The sequence below is a fragment of the Tupaia chinensis genome, unplaced genomic scaffold (assembly GCF_000334495.1).
Source record: "Tupaia chinensis unplaced genomic scaffold, TupChi_1.0 Scaffold000211_1, whole genome shotgun sequence".
In the NCBI taxonomy this organism is placed as follows: domain Eukaryota; kingdom Metazoa; phylum Chordata; class Mammalia; order Scandentia; family Tupaiidae; genus Tupaia; species Tupaia belangeri.
Window position 1 is genome coordinate 433,625 of NW_006159686.1, and position 20,102 is coordinate 453,726.

At 49.9% G+C, this 20,102-nt stretch overlaps 1 protein-coding gene across 1 annotated transcript in view; it reads left to right on the top strand.

The window, feature by feature from the left end:
* ANKLE2 (ankyrin repeat and LEM domain containing 2) overlaps positions 1–20,102 on the top strand; it is a 49,711-nt gene that overhangs the window by 22,378 nt on the left and 7,231 nt on the right. The window contains exons 7-11 of the mRNA XM_027771371.1: positions 4,501–4,623; positions 7,983–8,049; positions 10,443–10,612; positions 14,937–15,043; positions 18,078–18,268. Coding sequence (XP_027627172.1) covers positions 4,501–4,623; positions 7,983–8,049; positions 10,443–10,612; positions 14,937–15,043; positions 18,078–18,268 — 658 coding nt within the window. The remainder of the gene's footprint in view (positions 1–4,500; positions 4,624–7,982; positions 8,050–10,442; positions 10,613–14,936; positions 15,044–18,077; positions 18,269–20,102) is intronic.

A 20,102-nucleotide genomic window follows, 5' to 3' on the forward strand; every position in this document is an offset into this window, starting at 1 on the left:
CTGTTGCCCCGCTTCCGTCTCCCTGTGGCTCCTGCCTGTGGGACTCGAGGTCTTATGTTTACTCTGAGGCCTGTGTACTTCCCTTCCTGGGAGCTGCATGCACTGAATTCTAGGACCATAGCATTTGCCAGTCAGGCTGCCCAGCAGAGCCCTCCAGCCAGAAGTCACATCCGTTGCTTAATGGAGCTGGCTGGCACCGAGCAGGCCACGCACAGCACAAGGCAAAGCCTTGGCCTTCGTCTTTGCTCCAGCTGCAGCTCACCTCTCCTCCCAGCTCACAGTCATCTCAGCTTCCCTGGCCACTGAAAGTCCCCAGGTGTCCCCAGTTCTAGACTTGTGACTATGAGTCGAAAATCCTACTTACGGACCGGCAGATGGCACAGTAGTTAAGGTGCTGAATTCCCACATGGTTGACCGTGGTTTGAGTCATAGATCCAGCGACTTAAAACTCATGCTAGGTGCATGTGCATGCGTGCCCAAGATCCTGAGAAGAGAATAAAGGGGAAGGGATTGTGGCATGGCCATCTGCCAAGGGGGTTATTTTTCACTTTCTGTCTCTCTAGTGAACACATGCTCCCTATAACAAAAATCTCTCAAAAGAGAAAAAGAAAATCCCATTCATTTGCCTCTCCTCTTGCTCACTCAACCGTGTATAGGTGTTTCCTAAAAGGAAACCAGATGGTTTCTAATAGCTTTCCAATTTCTCTACTTTCAGTTTTTAAAAATCGCCCTGAAGGAATTACTTTAAGACTCTCAGTGTTGTGGTTAGGCCAGTGGAAATCACGTGTGAGCACCCACCTTCAGAGGGCTCCTTATGTGGAAGATCATGTACGATTGCTGGGGCATGTCCTTGGCCACTATGCACTCTCGCTGCTGAAATCCGCCCTGCCTTTCCAGGCTCACCCAGTGAGGCGTTCACAAAGCCAGCCAGCTTCCTGCTGTGCTCAGCTGCTCCTGGCGGTGTAGCAGTCCTGAACAGTCAAGTGCTCTCTCCTTACCTGTGACTCACACTGGTCCCGGGCTCTGTGGGAGACTTTTTTTCCCCTTCACCCAGCATACAGGGGTTGGGAAAACACTTGTGAGCTTAAGTGTGCTTAAACTCTGTCTTCTAGTGACAGATGGCTTGTGTTTATCTGAATCGGAGACGGTAAACAAAGAACGAGCAAATAGCTATAAAAACCCCCGGACTCAGGACCTCACCGCCAAGCTGCGGAAAGCTGTGGAGAAGGGGGAAGGAGACACCTTCTGTGACCTTGTCTGGAGTAATCCCCGATATCTGGTTGGGTCAGGGGACAACCCAACCATTGTACAGGTAGGTCTGATCTCAGCACTGCTAGTACCCTCGTGCGTGCTGTGCTCATTGACAAAACGGAAGCTCAAAGCACCGCCGTTCCCCAGGAAGGGTGCAGGTACAACATCATGCATGTCGCTGCCAAAGAGAACCAGGCTTCTATCTGCCAGCTGGCTTTGGAGACCCTGGAGAACCCTGAGTTCATGCGGCTGATGTACCCGGACGACGACGCGGGCATGTTGGAGAAGCGCATTCGCTACATCGTCGACCTCTATCTGAACACTCCTGACAAAATGGTCAGTGTTCCTTCTTCAGTCTCTCTATTTAATTTTAATTTTTTTTTTTTTGGAGAGGTTTTTGCTATAGGGCATGTGCACTCGCCAGAAAGAGAGAGAGAGAGAGAAAATGAGAACTCACCTCCCTAGGGGATGACTACACTTTAATCCTCTCTCCTCCATTCTCCTTGGCATCTTGGGCACACACACACACACACGGGCCCAGCGTGAGTTTAAGCCACTGGGTCCGGGACTCAAACTGCAGTTGACTACATGAGAGTCATAGTCATTGCCATTATGCCAACTGCTGGTCCCTATTTTTTAAATTGTATTTGTTGCTATTAATTTTATTATTTTCTTTTTTTAATTTGACCAGAGAGAGAAAAGGAAAGTGAGAAAGCAAGCCTCCAGGTCTAGGATTCGAATCGCAGTCAGCCATGTGGGAGTCCAGTACCTTAACCACCACACCACTTGTCAGTCCCCAGTCTCTCTTTAGTAGAAGTAATGATAACATACAATTACCGAAAGGTTTGTGTCCCTTGCACGTCACATATCTATTACATTTTACAGTGTGCAACAGTGGACAAGGAACATGGACTAGGGGGCCGGCAGGCGGCATGGTGGTTAAGGGCGCTGCATTCCCACGTGACTAACCACAGTTCGAGTCCCAGCCCTGGCAGCTTACTTTCTCACTTTCTCTCTCCCCCACAATCTGGTTAAATTAAAAAAATAAAATTAAAAAAAAAAAAACATAAATAAAGTTCTTAGAAAAAAAAGAAACATGGACTAGGAAAGGGTGTTCATTGAACTCAAGGAGCTTGGAAAGGTGTGACTGGGGAAAGCAGACATGTGCCCCGCAGGCGGCATGGCCCCTGGCTGCCCAGGCTCGAGCGTGGATGGGTGGACTTGCCCGCAAAGGCCTCCCTCCTAGGCCTTAGTAAGATGTGTGAAGGGGAAGTCGGAGCACTAGGCATGGTGGAATCAGGGATGAAAGGTCTCATTTACCTGAGTTGGTGCTGGAGAGTCTGCGTAGAGTTCAGGGATTTCACTTCCTTTTGAAGGTCACCTCCATTTGTTTATTTCCCTTTCTGAGTGTCAGTTATGTGACACTGTACCAGGCCTTACGTCACTGGCGCTCCTGTTTACTGCGTCTGTGTTGTGGCCCCGTTCTGCTGTAAAAGCCGTGTTGGATCAGTAGTGTGTTGGTCCAGGCCGCTGGCTCCCACTTGGCCACTACGTGATCTGAAGTGCAGACCCAGTGGCGTGAGCAGTATGCTGGGCATGTGCTGCATGCCCGTAACCCAAGGGGAGGACAAAGAAGGGGTATGTGGCCAGCCCCTGGGGTGTCCATTCTGACCCTCCCACCACCCCTGTCTCTCTCCAACAAGTGCATATGCCCTACAGCAAGTTTTCTTTGTAAGAATTATTTTTATTTAACTTTATTTATTTTACTTTGAAAAGAGAGGAACAGAAAGAGAGAGAGAGAGAGAGAGAGAGTGAGAAAGCAAGTCACCAGATCTAGGACTTGAACCACGGTCGGCTATGTGGGAGTTCAGCTCCCTTAACCACCATGCCACCCGCCGGCCTCCATAACAAAATTTTAAAAATACATAAAGTGACATTGTTAATGATCTTTTTGTTTTTGAAGCGTACTATGTAGTTCGAGTCCTGGACCCAGTGACTTGGGGAAAAAAAAAAAGGCAGAACACGCTGGGCACTTGAATGTGCATTTCCAAAATCGCAAAAGGAGAGAGAAGTGGAGGAGAAGGGATTGCGGTGTGACCCTGCCCCATGGGGGAAAACTTCCCTCTCTCCATCTCACTCACATGTACGTGCCCATACACATACCCTTTAACATATTTTTAAAGAGAATTAGTTGATTTTATTTATTTATTTTTTTTCAATTTGCTATAGCGCATGTGCACATATCAGAGAGACAAAGGAAAGTGAGAAAGTAAGCCTCCAGGCCCAGGACTTGAACCTCGACGGGCCATGTGGGAGTCGAGCACCTCAGCTACCATGCCACCTGCGAGCCCCTCTAGTGTGGTATCTTAAGATACAAAATTATGGGAACCAGCAGTTAGCGTAATGGCTATGTCGCTGGACTCCCACGTAGTCGACCGCAGTTCGTGTCCCGGACCCGGTGGCTTAAAACTCACGCCGGGCGCGTGTGCATGCGTGCCCAAGATCCCGAGAGGAGAATGGAGGAGAAGGGATTGCGGCGTGACCATCCCCCCTGGGGGGTGATTTCTCGCTTTCTGTCTCTGTCTCTCTGTCTGTCTGGCGAGCGCACGCGCCCTACAGTGAAAATCTCTCCAAAAAAAAAGATACAAAATTATGAGGGTTAGGGTTAGGGTTAGGGTTAGCCAGCAGGTGATGTAGTGATTAAGGGCACTGGACTCCCACATGGCTGATTATGGTTCGAGTCCCGGAACTGGCGGCTTGCTTTCTCTCTCTCTTTCTCTGTCCCTCTCTAGTCAAATTAAAATAAATAAATAAATTTAAATAAAGAATTTTTTTTAAATATGGGGACTAGCAGGTGGTGTGGTGGTTATGGGTGCTGGACTCCCTCCCACGTGACCAACCGTCATTTGAATTCTGGGCCTGTGGGCTTGTGTTCTCACTCCTCCCCCATCTCACTCTCACTCTGTCCCTCTCTGGTCAAAATAAAGAAATAAAGTTAAATAAAATAATTCTTTTAAAAAACAGAATTATTAATTTAATTTAATTTACCTACTTACTTTCATTTTGATGAGAGAGAAAGCAAAATACCAGGTCTAGGACTTAACTGTGATTGACCTAGTGGGATCCAGAGCCTTTAACCGCCACGCCATCTGCTGGCCCCTACAAGTCTTTTTAACGCCTGTCTTCACGTCAGCAGCTGTGCAGGACACAGACGCAGAGATAACTGTGCTCCCACTGCACCTTTTCCAGGGCTACGACACACCGTTGCATTTTGCTTGTAAGTTTGGGAATGCTGATGTGGTCAACGTACTTTCTTCACACCCTTTGATTGTGAAAAATCCGAAGAATAAATATGATAAGACACCTGAAGATGTAAGTCCCTGCTAAGTGCAGCTGCTGTCCGTTGTTGGAGGTGGAATTATGTAAACCAACTCAATGAAATCACAGGAGCCGGGCGTGAGCTTGCGTCTGGGCTCACCTTGGCATCCAGGCTGCAGAGTCAGAGCACAAGGAAGGTGGTGCACCGGCAGTACCGGGAGCAACCCAGCTGAACCTGTCTGCTGGTTTTACTTTCTTAGACTGTGCTCAGTCGTTCTGAATAGCTAGTGTCTTGTATCAGATTCCCTCTCTGAATGCCTCAAGCGTGAAGGTCAGAGGATGGAAGTGGTGGTGGTGATGCCATGCAGGTGAGAGTGGTGATGGTAGTGGAGGTGAGAGTGGTGATGGTGGTGGAGGTGAGAAAGGTGGTGGTGGTGATGCCATGGAGGTGAGAGTGGTGGTGGTGATTGTGGTGGAGGTGAGAGAGGTGATGCCATGGAGGTGAGAGTGGTGATGCCATGGAGGTGAGAGTGGTGATGCCATGGAGGTGAGAGTGGTGGTGGAGGTGAAGGTTGTGGTGATGATGCCATGGAGGTGAAAGTAGTGGTGGAGGTGGTGATGATCATGCTGGTGGTGGAGGTGTGGTGGTGGTGATGAGGATAACGATGCTGAAAGCACCTGTCATGTGTTCAGCTCCAGGGGCACCAGGCACTGTGCCAAGCCCCTCGTGTGTCTTACTGGATCCACACAAGCCCGCGAGGCAGGCCTTGCCATAATCCTTGACATTTGAGCAAGATACCTGTGCATCTTAGGGCAGAGGTGCATTCTGTCTGTGCGAGGTGGAAAATGAAACTGGACCTTATTAGGATCGAATGACTGGTTTGATGAATAATGCTGGTTTTCTGTAGAAAGTTTAGAATACACATAAAATAAAATTCACCAGAAAATTCTACAACTGAGAAGTTACCATTATTTTGCATATAATGTGACCTGACTGTGTGCAGATTTGTCATTATAAATGCTGTTTGGTAAAACTCATGACCTGTTTCTTTAGGTTTTCGCCAAAGGGCATGTGTGCTTGCCAGAGAGAGACAGAGAAAGGAGAGTGAGAGATCACCCTCCATGGGGATGGCCATGTTGCAACCCCTTTCCTGGGACCATTCTCCTCTTGGGATTTTGAGCATGCATGCACACATGCCCAGCATGACTTTAAAGCTACCAGGTCTGGGATTCAAACCATGGTTGGCCATGTGAGAATCCAGTGCCTTAACCACCATGTCACCTGATGGTCCCAAACTCATATTTTTAAAGCATTTGACTTCTTCATGTGACTTATGATTAAAAGTGAACTAACTTGTGTTTATAATTTTAGTTTGTTCCACAGGATGATAATTTTGTGATTCTTTTATGTAGAGTGTTGGTTTTCTGTTGTTTCTGGAAAAAATTGATTGATTGATTGATTGCCAGAGGGTTATGTGTGCTTGCCAGAGAGAGAGAAAGATCACATTCCCAATGGGGAGGGGGTCGGTGATGCCACAGTCCTTGGCCTCTGGTTCTGTATCCCATCAGGACTTGGGCGTGCACACAGATGCGCCTGGTGTGCTTTTCAGGCTGCTCAGGCTGGAGTGTGTACCACAGTCAGCCGTGTGGGGTTGACTCTTTACACAGTCCACTGAATCACTGCATTACAGGGCTTGGCCACGCTTTTACTTTTTAGTTTTACTCTAGGGAGCATATGCTCACAGAGAGACAGAAAAAGTAAGAGATCACCTGCCCAGTGGACATGGCAACCACACAATCCCTTCTCCATTCTCCTTTCAGGATTTTGGGCACTTACACACAAACCTGGCATGGTTTTTAAGCCACCTGGTCTGGGACTTAAACAGGGTAGTAGCCCATGTGGGATCCAGCTGCCTTAACCTCTGTGCCACCTGCTGGCCTACAAAAGTATTGCTACTGTCCTCCAAGAGCTGAGAACTATAACCCAGTAGTTTGTAAAAATGGAACATATGGATATACACACACACACATGTATGTAACTAGAAATGGAACATATGGATACACACACACACACATGTATGTAACTAGAAATGGAACATTATTGACGATAACATGTACGATTAAGCCACTATGCAGGATATTCTGGATTGGAAATCACATTTTGTATGCTGTGACGATGCTTAGGGAACGAACGTAAATTAATTCAAAGAAAGCTTCTGAAATTAATTAATTAATCAATTCATTTTTAAAATGGAACATTTGTGTTCCACACTAAATAAAAGCTTGGCGGGGCCGGCAGGTGGCGTGGTGGTTAAGGATGTCGGACTCCCACATAGCCGACCACGGTTCAAGTCCTGAACCTGCTGGCTTGATTTCTCACTCTCTTTCTCTCTCACTTGTGTGTGCACGCGTGCTCTGTCCCTCTCTGGTCAAATTTAAATTAATTAATTAATTAATTTTAAACAGCAAGATTGGGGCCAGCAGATGGCATAGCGGTTATATCGCTGGACTCCCAAATGACCGACTGCAGTTTGAGTCCCAGACATGGTGGCTTGTAGAACCACACCAGGCATGTGTGAGTGTGTGCCCAAGATCCCAGGAAGCGAATGGAAGAGAAAGGATTGCAGTGTGGCTGTCTCCACCAGAGGGTGATTTATCACTTTCCCTCTCACTGGATCTGTCTGTCTCTAGCTAACGCACATGCCCTGTGGCAAAAACTTCTAAAAAAAGAAGAAAGAAATGAAAAAACAGGAAATAAAAGCTCTACCTCGACCCAGGTGAACATCCACAAAAGAAACGTATGGTCAGAGAATAGGGTCCCAGGCAGGGAGACTCCTGTGGCCAGGAGTCCCAAGCACTGCACAAGCCCCGCTCCTGGTGAGCAGTGCACCTGGGTGCCCCCTCTTCCCGTGGACAGCGCACAGACCAGAGCAGCACGAAGAGGGATGTGCAGTGCCACAGAGCCCCGAGTGAGCCCCACTGCCCTGTGCCCTGAAGTCCCCAGAAACATCTCGGATTTCAGAGTGATCTTTGTGAAATCTGGAGCTCTGGAATACCATTCTGTTTTGCCAACTTTAAACTTGATTTTATAAAATAATTTAAGAGCCAGCCAATGGCATGGTGGTTAAGGAAGCTGCATCCCACATGTGGGGTTTGAGTCCTAGACCTCACAGCTTGAAAGACACTCAGGGTACCTGTAAGTATGTGCCCAGAATCCCAAGAGGACAATGGAAGAGAAGGGATTTCAGCATGGCCATCCCCCCCAGGGGTGAGTTCTTGCTCTCTGCTCTGGTGAGTGCATGGCATTCTATAGCAAACATTTAAATAAATAAATAATGATATTTTTATAAAGATAAGGATATGTTGTGGTAGAATCAAATTTAGAGTATTCATTTATGTCTCTTTTTTAATAGGTAATCTGTGAGAGAAGCAAGAATAAGCCTGTCGAGCTGAGAGAGCGGATCCGAGAGCATTTACAGGGTAAGCTGGGGCGCAGTGCTGGAGCGGGCATCCTGGGTCCCGGGTTCTGGGCCAGGAAGCAGAGGCTCGCCTCCTTCCTTCAATCCTCAGAAATGTGGCACCCAGGCTCTGCTCAGAAGCCTCCTCTCACAGTTATTCTTTTCTTTCCTGGATCTACCATTAGGCTTCCCTCCTGTTTTCATAATCCTTTCCTCGAAGTCTTACGCCTGTTCTCTGACTTTTTAACAAATTGTTTTTTTAATTTGCTATAAGGTGCATGCACTCACAAAAGACAGAACAAGAGAGAGAAAGACAAAGTGAGCAAGTGCCTCCCAGCGTGATGGCCACGTCGCAGCCCCTTTCTCCATCTTCCTCTCGGGACCTTGAGCTCATGCACATCCACACAGCACGTGTCCAAGCCCTAGGTCCAGACGTGGACGGCGCTATTGGCCACTTTGAGCGCCGCGCCACAGGCCATCCCTGTTCTTTGACCCTCTTTTACGGTCATGTCCATCTGACTCTGGCCTCACTCTGCGAGTTCTGAGGGACTCTTTTTAATTGTTTTTAATTTGGTATAGGGCACATGCACTCACCAAAGAGAAAGAGAGAGGGACTCGAACCACGGTTGACAATGTGGGAGTCCCGTGCCCTAAACACCATGCTGCCTGCTGGTCACTGAGGGACCCTTCCAGTGTGAGTCCTCATGCCTGTACCCTGCAGGTAGAGCCTTGGAGCTGTAAAGAAGAGCACCAGGAGGGCAGTGCCCAGGGCTCCTGGCTGGTTGGTTGATGAGGCTGCTGTTTGTGTCAGAAAGGGAAAGCATCTCCCTGTCAGCTCTTTCATTCCAAAGCTCTGTGTATCAGGACTTGCCTCACCGCCTCCTGCCCCTCTTGGCTCCTCCCTTAGCCCTCCTGAAAGACTCTCTCTGGAGCCTCCCTGCTGAGCTCAAGGCAGGTCTCCCTCCGTGAGGCCTCCTTCTGCTGGCTGGGATCTCCCAGTGCTGGCATCTGCCTTGTGCTGTGAACCTCAGGCCTGTGAAGGTGCTGGTTTCAGGAGGGGCTGCCCCCTTCTCTCTGTTCTCCCTGAGGTTCAAGTTACTGGAAGAGCCTTTCCTTAGCCACCTTGATTGGAAGTCAGCTTGTCCTGTGGGCTGAATGAGGGGCAGCGGACACACAAAGCTCTCTGACCCTCCTCTGTGTGCCGTCTCCCTCTCCTTTGGAATCCATTCCTGTTAACCCGTTGGCCACAGCTAAGCAGATGCCGCTGACTCACACAGCCTCACTGTCGCATGGCCATCGCCGTCCGCCTGCAAGTTGTCTCTGGGTCTTTTCCTGGTGCACAGGAGCCTTCTAGCTCCCCCACCCAGTCTGCCACATGCACAGGAGCACACACAGGAGGTAGGTCCCAGGGTGGTAGCAGCAGTGTCAAGACACCTGGAGCTGCAGGCTGCACCGTAAGACATGCTCTATGGAGCTGGTTGGTGACGTGCGGTTATCAGCTCCCACGTGGCTGACTGCAGTCCAAGGGTCAGACCCAGCAGTTTGAAAACCACACCAGGCATGGGTGTGTGCATGCCCAAAATCCCAGGAGGGTAGAAGGGAAAGGACTGCCGTGTGGCCACCCCCCAGGTGGTGATTTCTCACTTTCCCTCTCACTATCTCTCTGTGTCTCCAGCAAGTGCATGCTCTCTATGGAAACAAAAAAGACACTATATCTAGAAAGCAGGCATCGGTGCTTCGTGGGTGATTATGTTAGAGGTGAGTTTTGTGATGTCAGAAGACACCAGTATTTTCACATACCATGCGTGAATGGAGGAAAAAGCCTGCAGTTACCTATAAAATATAAGAAGACAACAACTGTGAAAAGCAGTTGTTACAGGCATTGAGAGAAAACCCCAGGCCCTGGCACCTGCTCCCAGTGCTCCCAGAGGCCTCTCCACTGGGCTCGGCCATGCCGAAGGCAGGAAGGGATGGCGCGTGACCACACGCCGTATCCTGCAGGAACTCGACGCTCCTTTGTGTTTGCCTTACTTCATGTTAGTGCCACGTGATTCCAGATCCGTGTAGAGATGTGTGTTCTGTGACACAGCTAAGTCAGTAGGAGAGGACAGAGAAGCAGAAAGGACATTGTGGAAGTTGTTTCCAACATGCATGTCGGCCTGTTCCCTCTGACCCACTGCAGGTGTGGGCAGGCATCTGCGGCTCTCCCCTTCCTTTCCCTTCCATCTCTCCCTTCTCTAAGCAAGGCGTAGAAGTTGAGTGGGTTCTGGTGCAGACACCATGCCTGGCCTGCAGTTGGCTGGGGCCCTCTCATTTGCAGTGGCCAGGCTCGAGTGTCTCACAAGTCCCACGGTGTTGACCCAGAACCCTGCACACTGGACAACAGGACATGTGATGATGCCTCCCCTTCCTCAGGTCACTATTACGTGCCACTTCTGAGAGCAGAGGACAGTTCTCCTGTCATCGGGGAACTGTGGTCCTCAGACCAGACAGCTGAAGCCTCACCCACCATCTGCCATGGAGGTGGCCCGAGAGACCCCATGCTGACCCTGAGAGCCTTTGCTGGGCCCCTGAGTCCCTCCAAGGTGAGCTGCTGTGGGAGCCTGGAGCCACTCCTGGCCCTCCCCCACTTCCACTGCAGTGTAGGCGCCCCTGCTTGCTGCTCCGTGCCCGGTTTCCACAGACCAGAGAGCTGGCAACGAGGCTTCAGGGTGAGGTGCTGGGGAGCCCTGCTCAGCACAGCTGGGTTGGCCTGGGCGGGTTGGCCTGGGGGGTTCGGGGCCAGGAAGCAGAGGCTCGCCTCCTTCCTTCAATCCTCAGAAATGTGGCACCCAGGCTCTGCTCAGAAGCCTCCTCTCACAGTTATTCTTTTCTTTCCTGGATCTACCATTAGGCTTCCCTCCTGTTTTCATAATCCTTTCCTCGAAGTCTTACGCCTGTTCTCTGACTTTTTAACAAATTGTTTTTTTAATTTGCTATAAGGTGCATGCACTCACAAAAGACAGAACAAGAGAGAGAAAGACAAAGTGAGCAAGTGCCTCCCAGCGTGATGGCCACGTCGCAGCCCCTTTCTCCATCTTCCTCTCGGGACCTTGAGCTCATGCACATCCACACAGCACGTGTCCAAGCCCTAGGTCCAGACGTGGACGGCGCTATTGGCCACTTTGAGCGCCGCGCCACAGGCCATCCCTGTTCTTTGACCCTCTTTTACGGTCATGTCCATCTGACTCTGGCCTCACTCTGCGAGTTCTGAGGGACTCTTTTTAATTGTTTTTAATTTGGTATAGGGCACATGCACTCACCAAAGAGAAAGAGAGAGGGACTCGAACCACGGTTGACAATGTGGGAGTCCCGTGCCCTAAACACCATGCTGCCTGCTGGTCACTGAGGGACCCTTCCAGTGTGAGTCCTCATGCCTGTACCCTGCAGGTAGAGCCTTGGAGCTGTAAAGAAGAGCACCAGGAGGGCAGTGCCCAGGGCTCCTGGCTGGTTGGTTGATGAGGCTGCTGTTTGTGTCAGAAAGGGAAAGCATCTCCCTGTCAGCTCTTTCATTCCAAAGCTCTGTGTATCAGGACTTGCCTCACCGCCTCCTGCCCCTCTTGGCTCCTCCCTTAGCCCTCCTGAAAGACTCTCTCTGGAGCCTCCCTGCTGAGCTCAAGGCAGGTCTCCCTCCGTGAGGCCTCCTTCTGCTGGCTGGGATCTCCCAGTGCTGGCATCTGCCTTGTGCTGTGAACCTCAGGCCTGTGAAGGTGCTGGTTTCAGGAGGGGCTGCCCCCTTCTCTCTGTTCTCCCTGAGGTTCAAGTTACTGGAAGAGCCTTTCCTTAGCCACCTTGATTGGAAGTCAGCTTGTCCTGTGGGCTGAATGAGGGGCAGCGGACACACAAAGCTCTCTGACCCTCCTCTGTGTGCCGTCTCCCTCTCCTTTGGAATCCATTCCTGTTAACCCGTTGGCCACAGCTAAGCAGATGCCGCTGACTCACACAGCCTCACTGTCGCATGGCCATCGCCGTCCGCCTGCAAGTTGTCTCTGGGTCTTTTCCTGGTGCACAGGAGCCTTCTAGCTCCCCCACCCAGTCTGCCACATGCACAGGAGCACACACAGGAGGTAGGTCCCAGGGTGGTAGCAGCAGTGTCAAGACACCTGGAGCTGCAGGCTGCACCGTAAGACATGCTCTATGGAGCTGGTTGGTGACGTGCGGTTATCAGCTCCCACGTGGCTGACTGCAGTCCAAGGGTCAGACCCAGCAGTTTGAAAACCACACCAGGCATGGGTGTGTGCATGCCCAAAATCCCAGGAGGGTAGAAGGGAAAGGACTGCCGTGTGGCCACCCCCCAGGTGGTGATTTCTCACTTTCCCTCTCACTATCTCTCTGTGTCTCCAGCAAGTGCATGCTCTCTATGGAAACAAAAAAGACACTATATCTAGAAAGCAGGCATCGGTGCTTCGTGGGTGATTATGTTAGAGGTGAGTTTTGTGATGTCAGAAGACACCAGTATTTTCACATACCATGCGTGAATGGAGGAAAAAGCCTGCAGTTACCTATAAAATATAAGAAGACAACAACTGTGAAAAGCAGTTGTTACAGGCATTGAGAGAAAACCCCAGGCCCTGGCACCTGCTCCCAGTGCTCCCAGAGGCCTCTCCACTGGGCTCGGCCATGCCGAAGGCAGGAAGGGATGGCGCGTGACCACACGCCGTATCCTGCAGGAACTCGACGCTCCTTTGTGTTTGCCTTACTTCATGTTAGTGCCACGTGATTCCAGATCCGTGTAGAGATGTGTGTTCTGTGACACAGCTAAGTCAGTAGGAGAGGACAGAGAAGCAGAAAGGACATTGTGGAAGTTGTTTCCAACATGCATGTCGGCCTGTTCCCTCTGACCCACTGCAGGTGTGGGCAGGCATCTGCGGCTCTCCCCTTCCTTTCCCTTCCATCTCTCCCTTCTCTAAGCAAGGCGTAGAAGTTGAGTGGGTTCTGGTGCAGACACCATGCCTGGCCTGCAGTTGGCTGGGGCCCTCTCATTTGCAGTGGCCAGGCTCGAGTGTCTCACAAGTCCCACGGTGTTGACCCAGAACCCTGCACACTGGACAACAGGACATGTGATGATGCCTCCCCTTCCTCAGGTCACTATTACGTGCCACTTCTGAGAGCAGAGGACAGTTCTCCTGTCATCGGGGAACTGTGGTCCTCAGACCAGACAGCTGAAGCCTCACCCACCATCTGCCATGGAGGTGGCCCGAGAGACCCCATGCTGACCCTGAGAGCCTTTGCTGGGCCCCTGAGTCCCTCCAAGGTGAGCTGCTGTGGGAGCCTGGAGCCACTCCTGGCCCTCCCCCACTTCCACTGCAGTGTAGGCGCCCCTGCTTGCTGCTCCGTGCCCGGTTTCCACAGACCAGAGAGCTGGCAACGAGGCTTCAGGGTGAGGTGCTGGGGAGCCCTGCTCAGCACAGCTGGGTTGGCCTGGGCGGGTTGGCCTGGGGATGGCCCTCCCCTGGCTGTCACCCCTGCCCTCCCTATCCCAGCTGATAGCCCTTCTTGTAGCGCCTTGCCCATCCGCGTAGGCTGCAGCTCCTGCCTACTCCTCAAGTGCCCATAGCTCCTTTCCCTGAGGCCCTGCATGCATGCCCAGCCTTGGCCCCTGTGGGCTCTGCTCACGCCATGATGCTGATAATCACGCTCATGGTGGGTTGCTAGGTCACAGGTTATGCACAATTTTAAAATTATTTTATTTATCGTCGTCATTATTCTTTCACATGAGTTTATCACAGAGAGACAGAGAGAGAAAGTGAGAAAACAAGCCGCCAGGTCCAGGACTCGAACCATGGTCAGCCCTGTGGGAGTCCAACACCTCAACCACCATGCCACCTGCTGGCCCCAGTTATGCACACTTCTATGTAGAATTTACAGTTGATGGTCATTTCATACATGTAATCTCATGTTAAAACTTCCTAAACATGGCTGGCAGTTAGCGTAATGGCTATGTCACTGGACTCCCACGTAGTCGACCGCGGTTTGTGTCCCGGACCCGGTGGCTTAAAACTCACGCCGGGCTCATGTGCGTGCATGCCCAAGATCCCGAGAGGAGAATGGAGAAGGGATTGCGGTGTGACCATCTCCCCTGGGGGGTGATTTCTCGCTTTCTGTCTCTCTGTCTCTCTCTGTCTGTCTGGCGAGCGCACGCGCCCTATAGCAAAAACCTCTCAAAACAAACTTCCTAAACATGGCCAATAGGGTGTGGTGCTTAAGGCACTGGATTTCCACATGCTAACTGCAGTGCAAGTCCTGGACCCAGCATCTTGAAAAATTATGCTGGACTTGTGTGCCCAAAATCCTTAGAGGAGACTGGAGGAGAAAGGGTTGTGGTGTGGCCATCCCCCCGGGTGGTGATTTCTCACTTTCCCTGTCTCTAATCTCCAGCAAACACAAATGCCCTATGGCAAATAATCTTAAAAAAAAAAAAAAAAAAAAAAAACAACTTCCAGAACAGTTATTGACTACTATAAAATTGTCTCCCAAATGAGATGAACTCAGTTAGGAAAAGATGGGCTCCAGAAGCATGGAGCCCTCTGAGAGCACCTCAGGTACATGTGTACCCTCTCCTTGGGTGACGGGGAGAGTGGGGGCGGTGCTCTGGGGACTCGTAGCGCCCGTCGGCCTAGGTGAGGTCTCATGCTCAGGTCTGGTCCAGATCTGGCCCTCTTAGCCAGATGAGCCACCCAAAAGATGACAGCCCTATCCTTGCTGAGGTCAGAGTGCAGCGGCTCTCAGCTGGAAGACGGCAGGGATGGGCAGGACCCAACCCAGGCTGCTGCAAACAAGGGGAGGAGAGGGCACTGGGGGCCCGCCAGATTCTGCCGTGCTGGTGGTCCCTGGACTTCCTGCATGGTATCGTTTGTGTTTTCTTCATAGGCAGAAGATTTTCGTAAACTCTGGAAAACCCCGCCTCGAGAGAAAGCAGGCTTCTTTCACCACGTCAGGAAATCGGACCCAGAAAGAGGCTTTGAGAGAGTGGGAAGGTACCTAGCACACTCACAGAATAGAAAATGCTGAGCAGTGGCACTGTGTCCCGGGTCGTGGTTGGTTTGCTGATCAATGTAGCCACATTTCATTACAGCTGTTTTCAAAACAGAGTTATTGGAAGTGCTTAGTGGGGGATTTTAAAACTTTTTATTAAGTTTTAATTCCTTGCAAATGTTGTACACATGAAAAAAATATATATTAAAATAGTCCCTGAGCTGGCCTTGTGGCCTGGTGGTTAAAGGAGCTAGATCCCACATTGCTAACCATGTGGTTCAAATCCTGGCCCAGTTAGCCTGAAAGACATACTGTGTGCACGCACACAACCAAAATCCTGATAGATGGAAAATGGAGGAGGGGCTGCTTGTGACTGCATCCCACTGGGGTGCCTTTTCCCTCTCCCTCTCTCTGGTAAGCATATGTCTCCTCTAAGAAATTATTAAAACAAACAAAAAATACCTCTTACCACACCTTGGAGTAATTGTTCAACGTATTCTCAAAGGAATTTTTTTTTTTTTTTAATTAAAAAAAAATTTTTTTTAGAGGTTTTTGCTATAGGGCATGTGCACTCACCAGGCAGACAGAGACAGAGATAGAAAGCAAGAAATCACCCCCTGGAGGGACGGCCACGCCACAATCCCTTCTCCTCCATTCTCCTCGCGGGATCTTAGGCACACACGCACATGCGCCTGGCGTGAGTTTTAAGCCACTGGGTCCGGGACGCGAACTACGGTCGACTATGTGGGAGTCCGGCGACATAGTCATTACACTAACTGCTGGTCCCAAAGGATTTATTTATTTTTAAATTTTTTTATAATTATTTAATTTTATTCATTTACTTTAATTTGACCAGAGACACATGCAGAGAGAGAGAGGGAAAGTGAGAAAGCAAGCCACCAGGTTCAGGACTCGAACCATGGTCAGCCATGTGGGAGTGTCCAGCACCCTAACTACCGCACCACCTGCTGGTGCCAGGATTTATTTTTTTAACAACAAAACCATTGGCAGATTTTTGCTATTATTTTATCTTATTATTATCATTATTATTTTTATTTTGGCCAGAAAGAGACAGAAAAGGAAAATGAGAAAGCAAGCTGCCAGATCCAGGACTCAAACAGTGGTCAGCCATGTGGGAGTCCAGTGATTTAACTGCCATGCCACCTGCTGTCCTCCGCAAGGGATCTTAATAATTCTGTATGAATGGGTGTTCATACAAAACAAAAAGGCAAATTGAATACACTTCCTCTGTTTTTCTTTTTTTTTTTTTTGGAGAGGTTTTTGCTACATGGCGTGTGTGCTTGCCAGACAGAGAGAGACATAGAGACAGAAAGCGAGAAATCACCCCCCACCCCAGGGGGGATGGCCACACCGCAATCCCTTCTCCTCCATTCTCCTCTCGGGATCTTGGGCATGCACGCACACGTGCCCGGCGTAAGTTTAAGCCACTGGGTCCGGGACTCGAACCACAGTCGACTACGTGGGAGTCCAGCAACATAGCCATTACGCTAACTGCTGGTCCCTACACTTCCTCTGTTTAAAACACAGGCAGATGTGGCTAGAAATTGCTGTAAAAAGAAAAGTCCACAGGGGCCAGCAGATGGTGTAGTGGTTACGTTGCTGGACTCCCACATGGGTGACTGTGGTTTGAGTCCTGGACCTGGGGGCTTGAAACTCACACCAGCCACTTAGATGTACATGCCCAAGATCCAGGGGGGGAAATGGAGAAGGAATTGTGGCGTGGCCATCTCCATGGGGGGGTTGATTTCTCACTTTCCCTGTCACTGTCTCACATGCTCACACATGCTCTAGGAGAAAATCCTCTAAGGAGAAGAAAAATCCACAGTCACAGAGGTAAACGGTGATGAACATCTCGTGGTGGTGTTTGGAAGCTTTTCTCAAAACACGTGCCCAGCTTCAGGTTATAACTTAAATTTGCAAAGGACCTCTAAATATTTATGTGACTGGCCTAAACTAGGATAGAGTCCTTTCAATTTCATAGTTGTTCAATGAAAATGAAAGTGTGTTGGGGCCAGCAGGTGGCATGATGGTTAAGGGCGCTGGACTCCTACATGGCCGACCACGGTTCAAGTCCTGGACCTGGCGGCTTGCCTTCTTACTTTCTCTCTCTTATCTCTCCCCCCTCTCACTCTGTCCTTCTCTGGCCAAATTAAAATAAATGAATAAATACAATTAAATAAAAATAATTCTTTAAAGAAGAAAAGAAAAGAAAAGGACAGAGTGCCCCTGTGGGCCAGCAGGTGGCATGGAGGTTAAGGTGGGTAGATCCCACATAGCCAGCTCTGCGGTTTGAGCACCGGACCTAGTGCCTTGAAGATCATACCGGTTGCACCACACGTACGAGTGCACATGTGTTTGCCCAAAATCCAAGAAGAGAATGGAGGTGAAGGAATGTGTGGTGAGAAGTGATCTCTCCCTCGGGAACCAGCAGTTAGCGTAATGGCTATGTCGCTGGGCTCCCACGTAGTCAACCATGGTTCGCGTCCCAGACCTGGTGGCTTAAAACTCACGCCGGGCGCGTGTGCCTGCGTGCCCAAGATCCCGAGAGGAGAATGGAGGAGAAGGGATTGCGGCGTGACCATTCCCCCTGGGGGGTGATTTCTCACTTTCTGTCTCTGTCTGTCTGGTGAGCGCACACGCCCTACAGTGAAAAAACCTCTCCAAAAAAAAAAAAAAGAAGTGATCTCTCCCTTTTCCTTTCTCATTCTGCCTTTGTCTCTCTCTGGCGAGTGCATACACCCTGTAGACCATGGGTGAGGGTGTGGAGCAGTCTCCTTCCTCAGCAACTGGCTCGCCTTCACCTAACAGCCCCAGACATCAGCTGCTGGGCCTTGCTTAGGGAGCTCTAGTTCAGAACGTACAAAACATTTCAGCTACAGATTCAGGGCCAAGTAAAAACAGCACTGCACACATTGTTTTGGCACTTGGAGCATTGAGTGGCCGGTTTCTGTGCAGTCGGCTCTTTGAGTATTTTTCTGATTTCACAACTGGTTGCTTATGCTTTGTTTCTTGCAGAGAACTAGCTCGTGAGCTGAGGTATCCTTGGGCTGAGTACTGGGAATTTCTGGGCTGTTTTGTTGATCTGTCTTCCCAGGAGGGCCTACAGAGATTAGAAGAGTATCTTGCTCAGCAGGAAATGGACCAGAAGGCTCAACCTGAAACAGGAGAGAATGAAGCCTGCTGCCAAGACAACACTGCTGCCTCTGGTGAGCATGCGTGGCGAGTGTGGTGGGCAGGAAGTGTCCGCCTGTTTCTCCCATCTCGTTATGTGTTTACCGCACAAGTGGGGACGTAGGCTCGTGGTAGATGGTGTGCAGCTGTGAGAGGTGCAGCGTTGCTGCAGTGTTGCTGCTGCTGGGTCCGTTGGCGTTGTCTGAAGCTCAGCGAAGCTTACTCTGCGTTGTTCTTCCAGAACTTGCCCTAGCCAACTCCATTAGCTAGACCTGGCACACTTTCGGGGGTAGTGAGGGTGGTACGTTCACCAGAGTACTGTGTACTTGTCAGAGATCAGGGTGCACGAGCACTTCAAAAGCAGAGACTAGGGACCAGCAGTTAGTGTAATGGCTATGTCGCTGAACTCCCATGTCGTCGACTGTAGTTCAAGTCCTGGACCCGGTGGCTTAAACTCACATTGGGTGCGTGTGTGCGTGCGTGCCCAAGATCCCGGGAGGAGAATGGAGGAGAAGGGATTGCGGTGTGGCCATCCCCCCGGGGGTGATTTCTCGCTTTCTGTCTCTCTGTCTGTCTCTCTCTGAGGAGCACACGCACCCTATAGCAAAAAACTCTCAAAAAAAAAAAAAAGTAAAGACTAGAAATATGGAAACGATTAATCTGATCACGGGGAACTTAAAATGGACTCATGAAAACACCAATAATATTTAAAAAGGGAAAATATAAAGTGTAAGAAAATGACAGAAACACTCTAAAAACAAAATCAAAGGAAAAGAAATTTTCCAAAGGAAGTGAGAGCGTGCACCTCGTTAAAGAGGAACTTTCTCTTGTCTATTTTGTTTAAGTTTGCTATACATAGGGCTGGCCTTTAATTTCTTTTTCCGTTTTGCTGTGGGGCATGTGTGTTTGCTGAAGAGAGAAAGAGAGGGAAAGGGGAAATCACCCCCTGCTGCACTCCCCTCTGCAGTCTCCTCTTGGGATTTGGGACACGAACGCGCACATGCCCAGCATGTTCTCCGGCTGCCAGCTCAAACTGCACGGTTGGCCACGCAGGATCTTGTCACTCAGCTACATTGTCATTGGCTGGCCTCATTTTTATTTATTTATTTTTAATAATTTCTTTTTAAATTCTTCTATGTTACACTTTTTATGACTTTTGTTTTCTTTTTTCTTTCTTTATTTTTACATTTTTCCACATTTACATATCAAAATTTTTTTAAATTTAATTTTCTTTATTCATTAATTTTTTTTTATTTGATCAGAAGTTGGGAGGGAGGGACAGAGAGGGAAGGGGGGGGAGAGAGTGAGAGAGAGCAAACCACCAGGTCCAGGACTTGAACCATGGTCAGCCATGTGGGAGTGTCCAGCACCTTAACCACCACGCCACCTGCTGGCCCCATCAAAAAAAATTTTGCTGGGAACCAGCAGTTAGCGTAATGGCTATGTCGCTGGACTCCCACGTAGTCAACCGCGGTTCGCGTCCCAGACCCGGTGGCTTAAAACTCACGCCAGGTCGCCGGGCACCTGTGCGTGCATGCCCAAGATCCTGAGAGGAGAATGGAGGAGAAGGGATTGCGGCGTGACCATCTCTCTGGAGGGTGATTTCTCGCTTTCTGTCTCTATGTCTCTCTCTGTCTGTCTGGCGAGTGCATGAGCCCTATAGCGAAAACCTTTCCAAAAAAAAAAAAAATTTTGCTCATACTCCACAGTTCTTTTTTTTGGAGTGGTTTTCGCTATAGGGTGTGTGTGCTCGCCAGAAAGACAGAGAAGGGCAGAGAGACAGAAAGCAAGAAATCACCCCCCGGGGGGATAGTCACGCCGCAATCCCTTCTCCTCCATTCTCTCGGGATTTTGAGCATGCACACACAC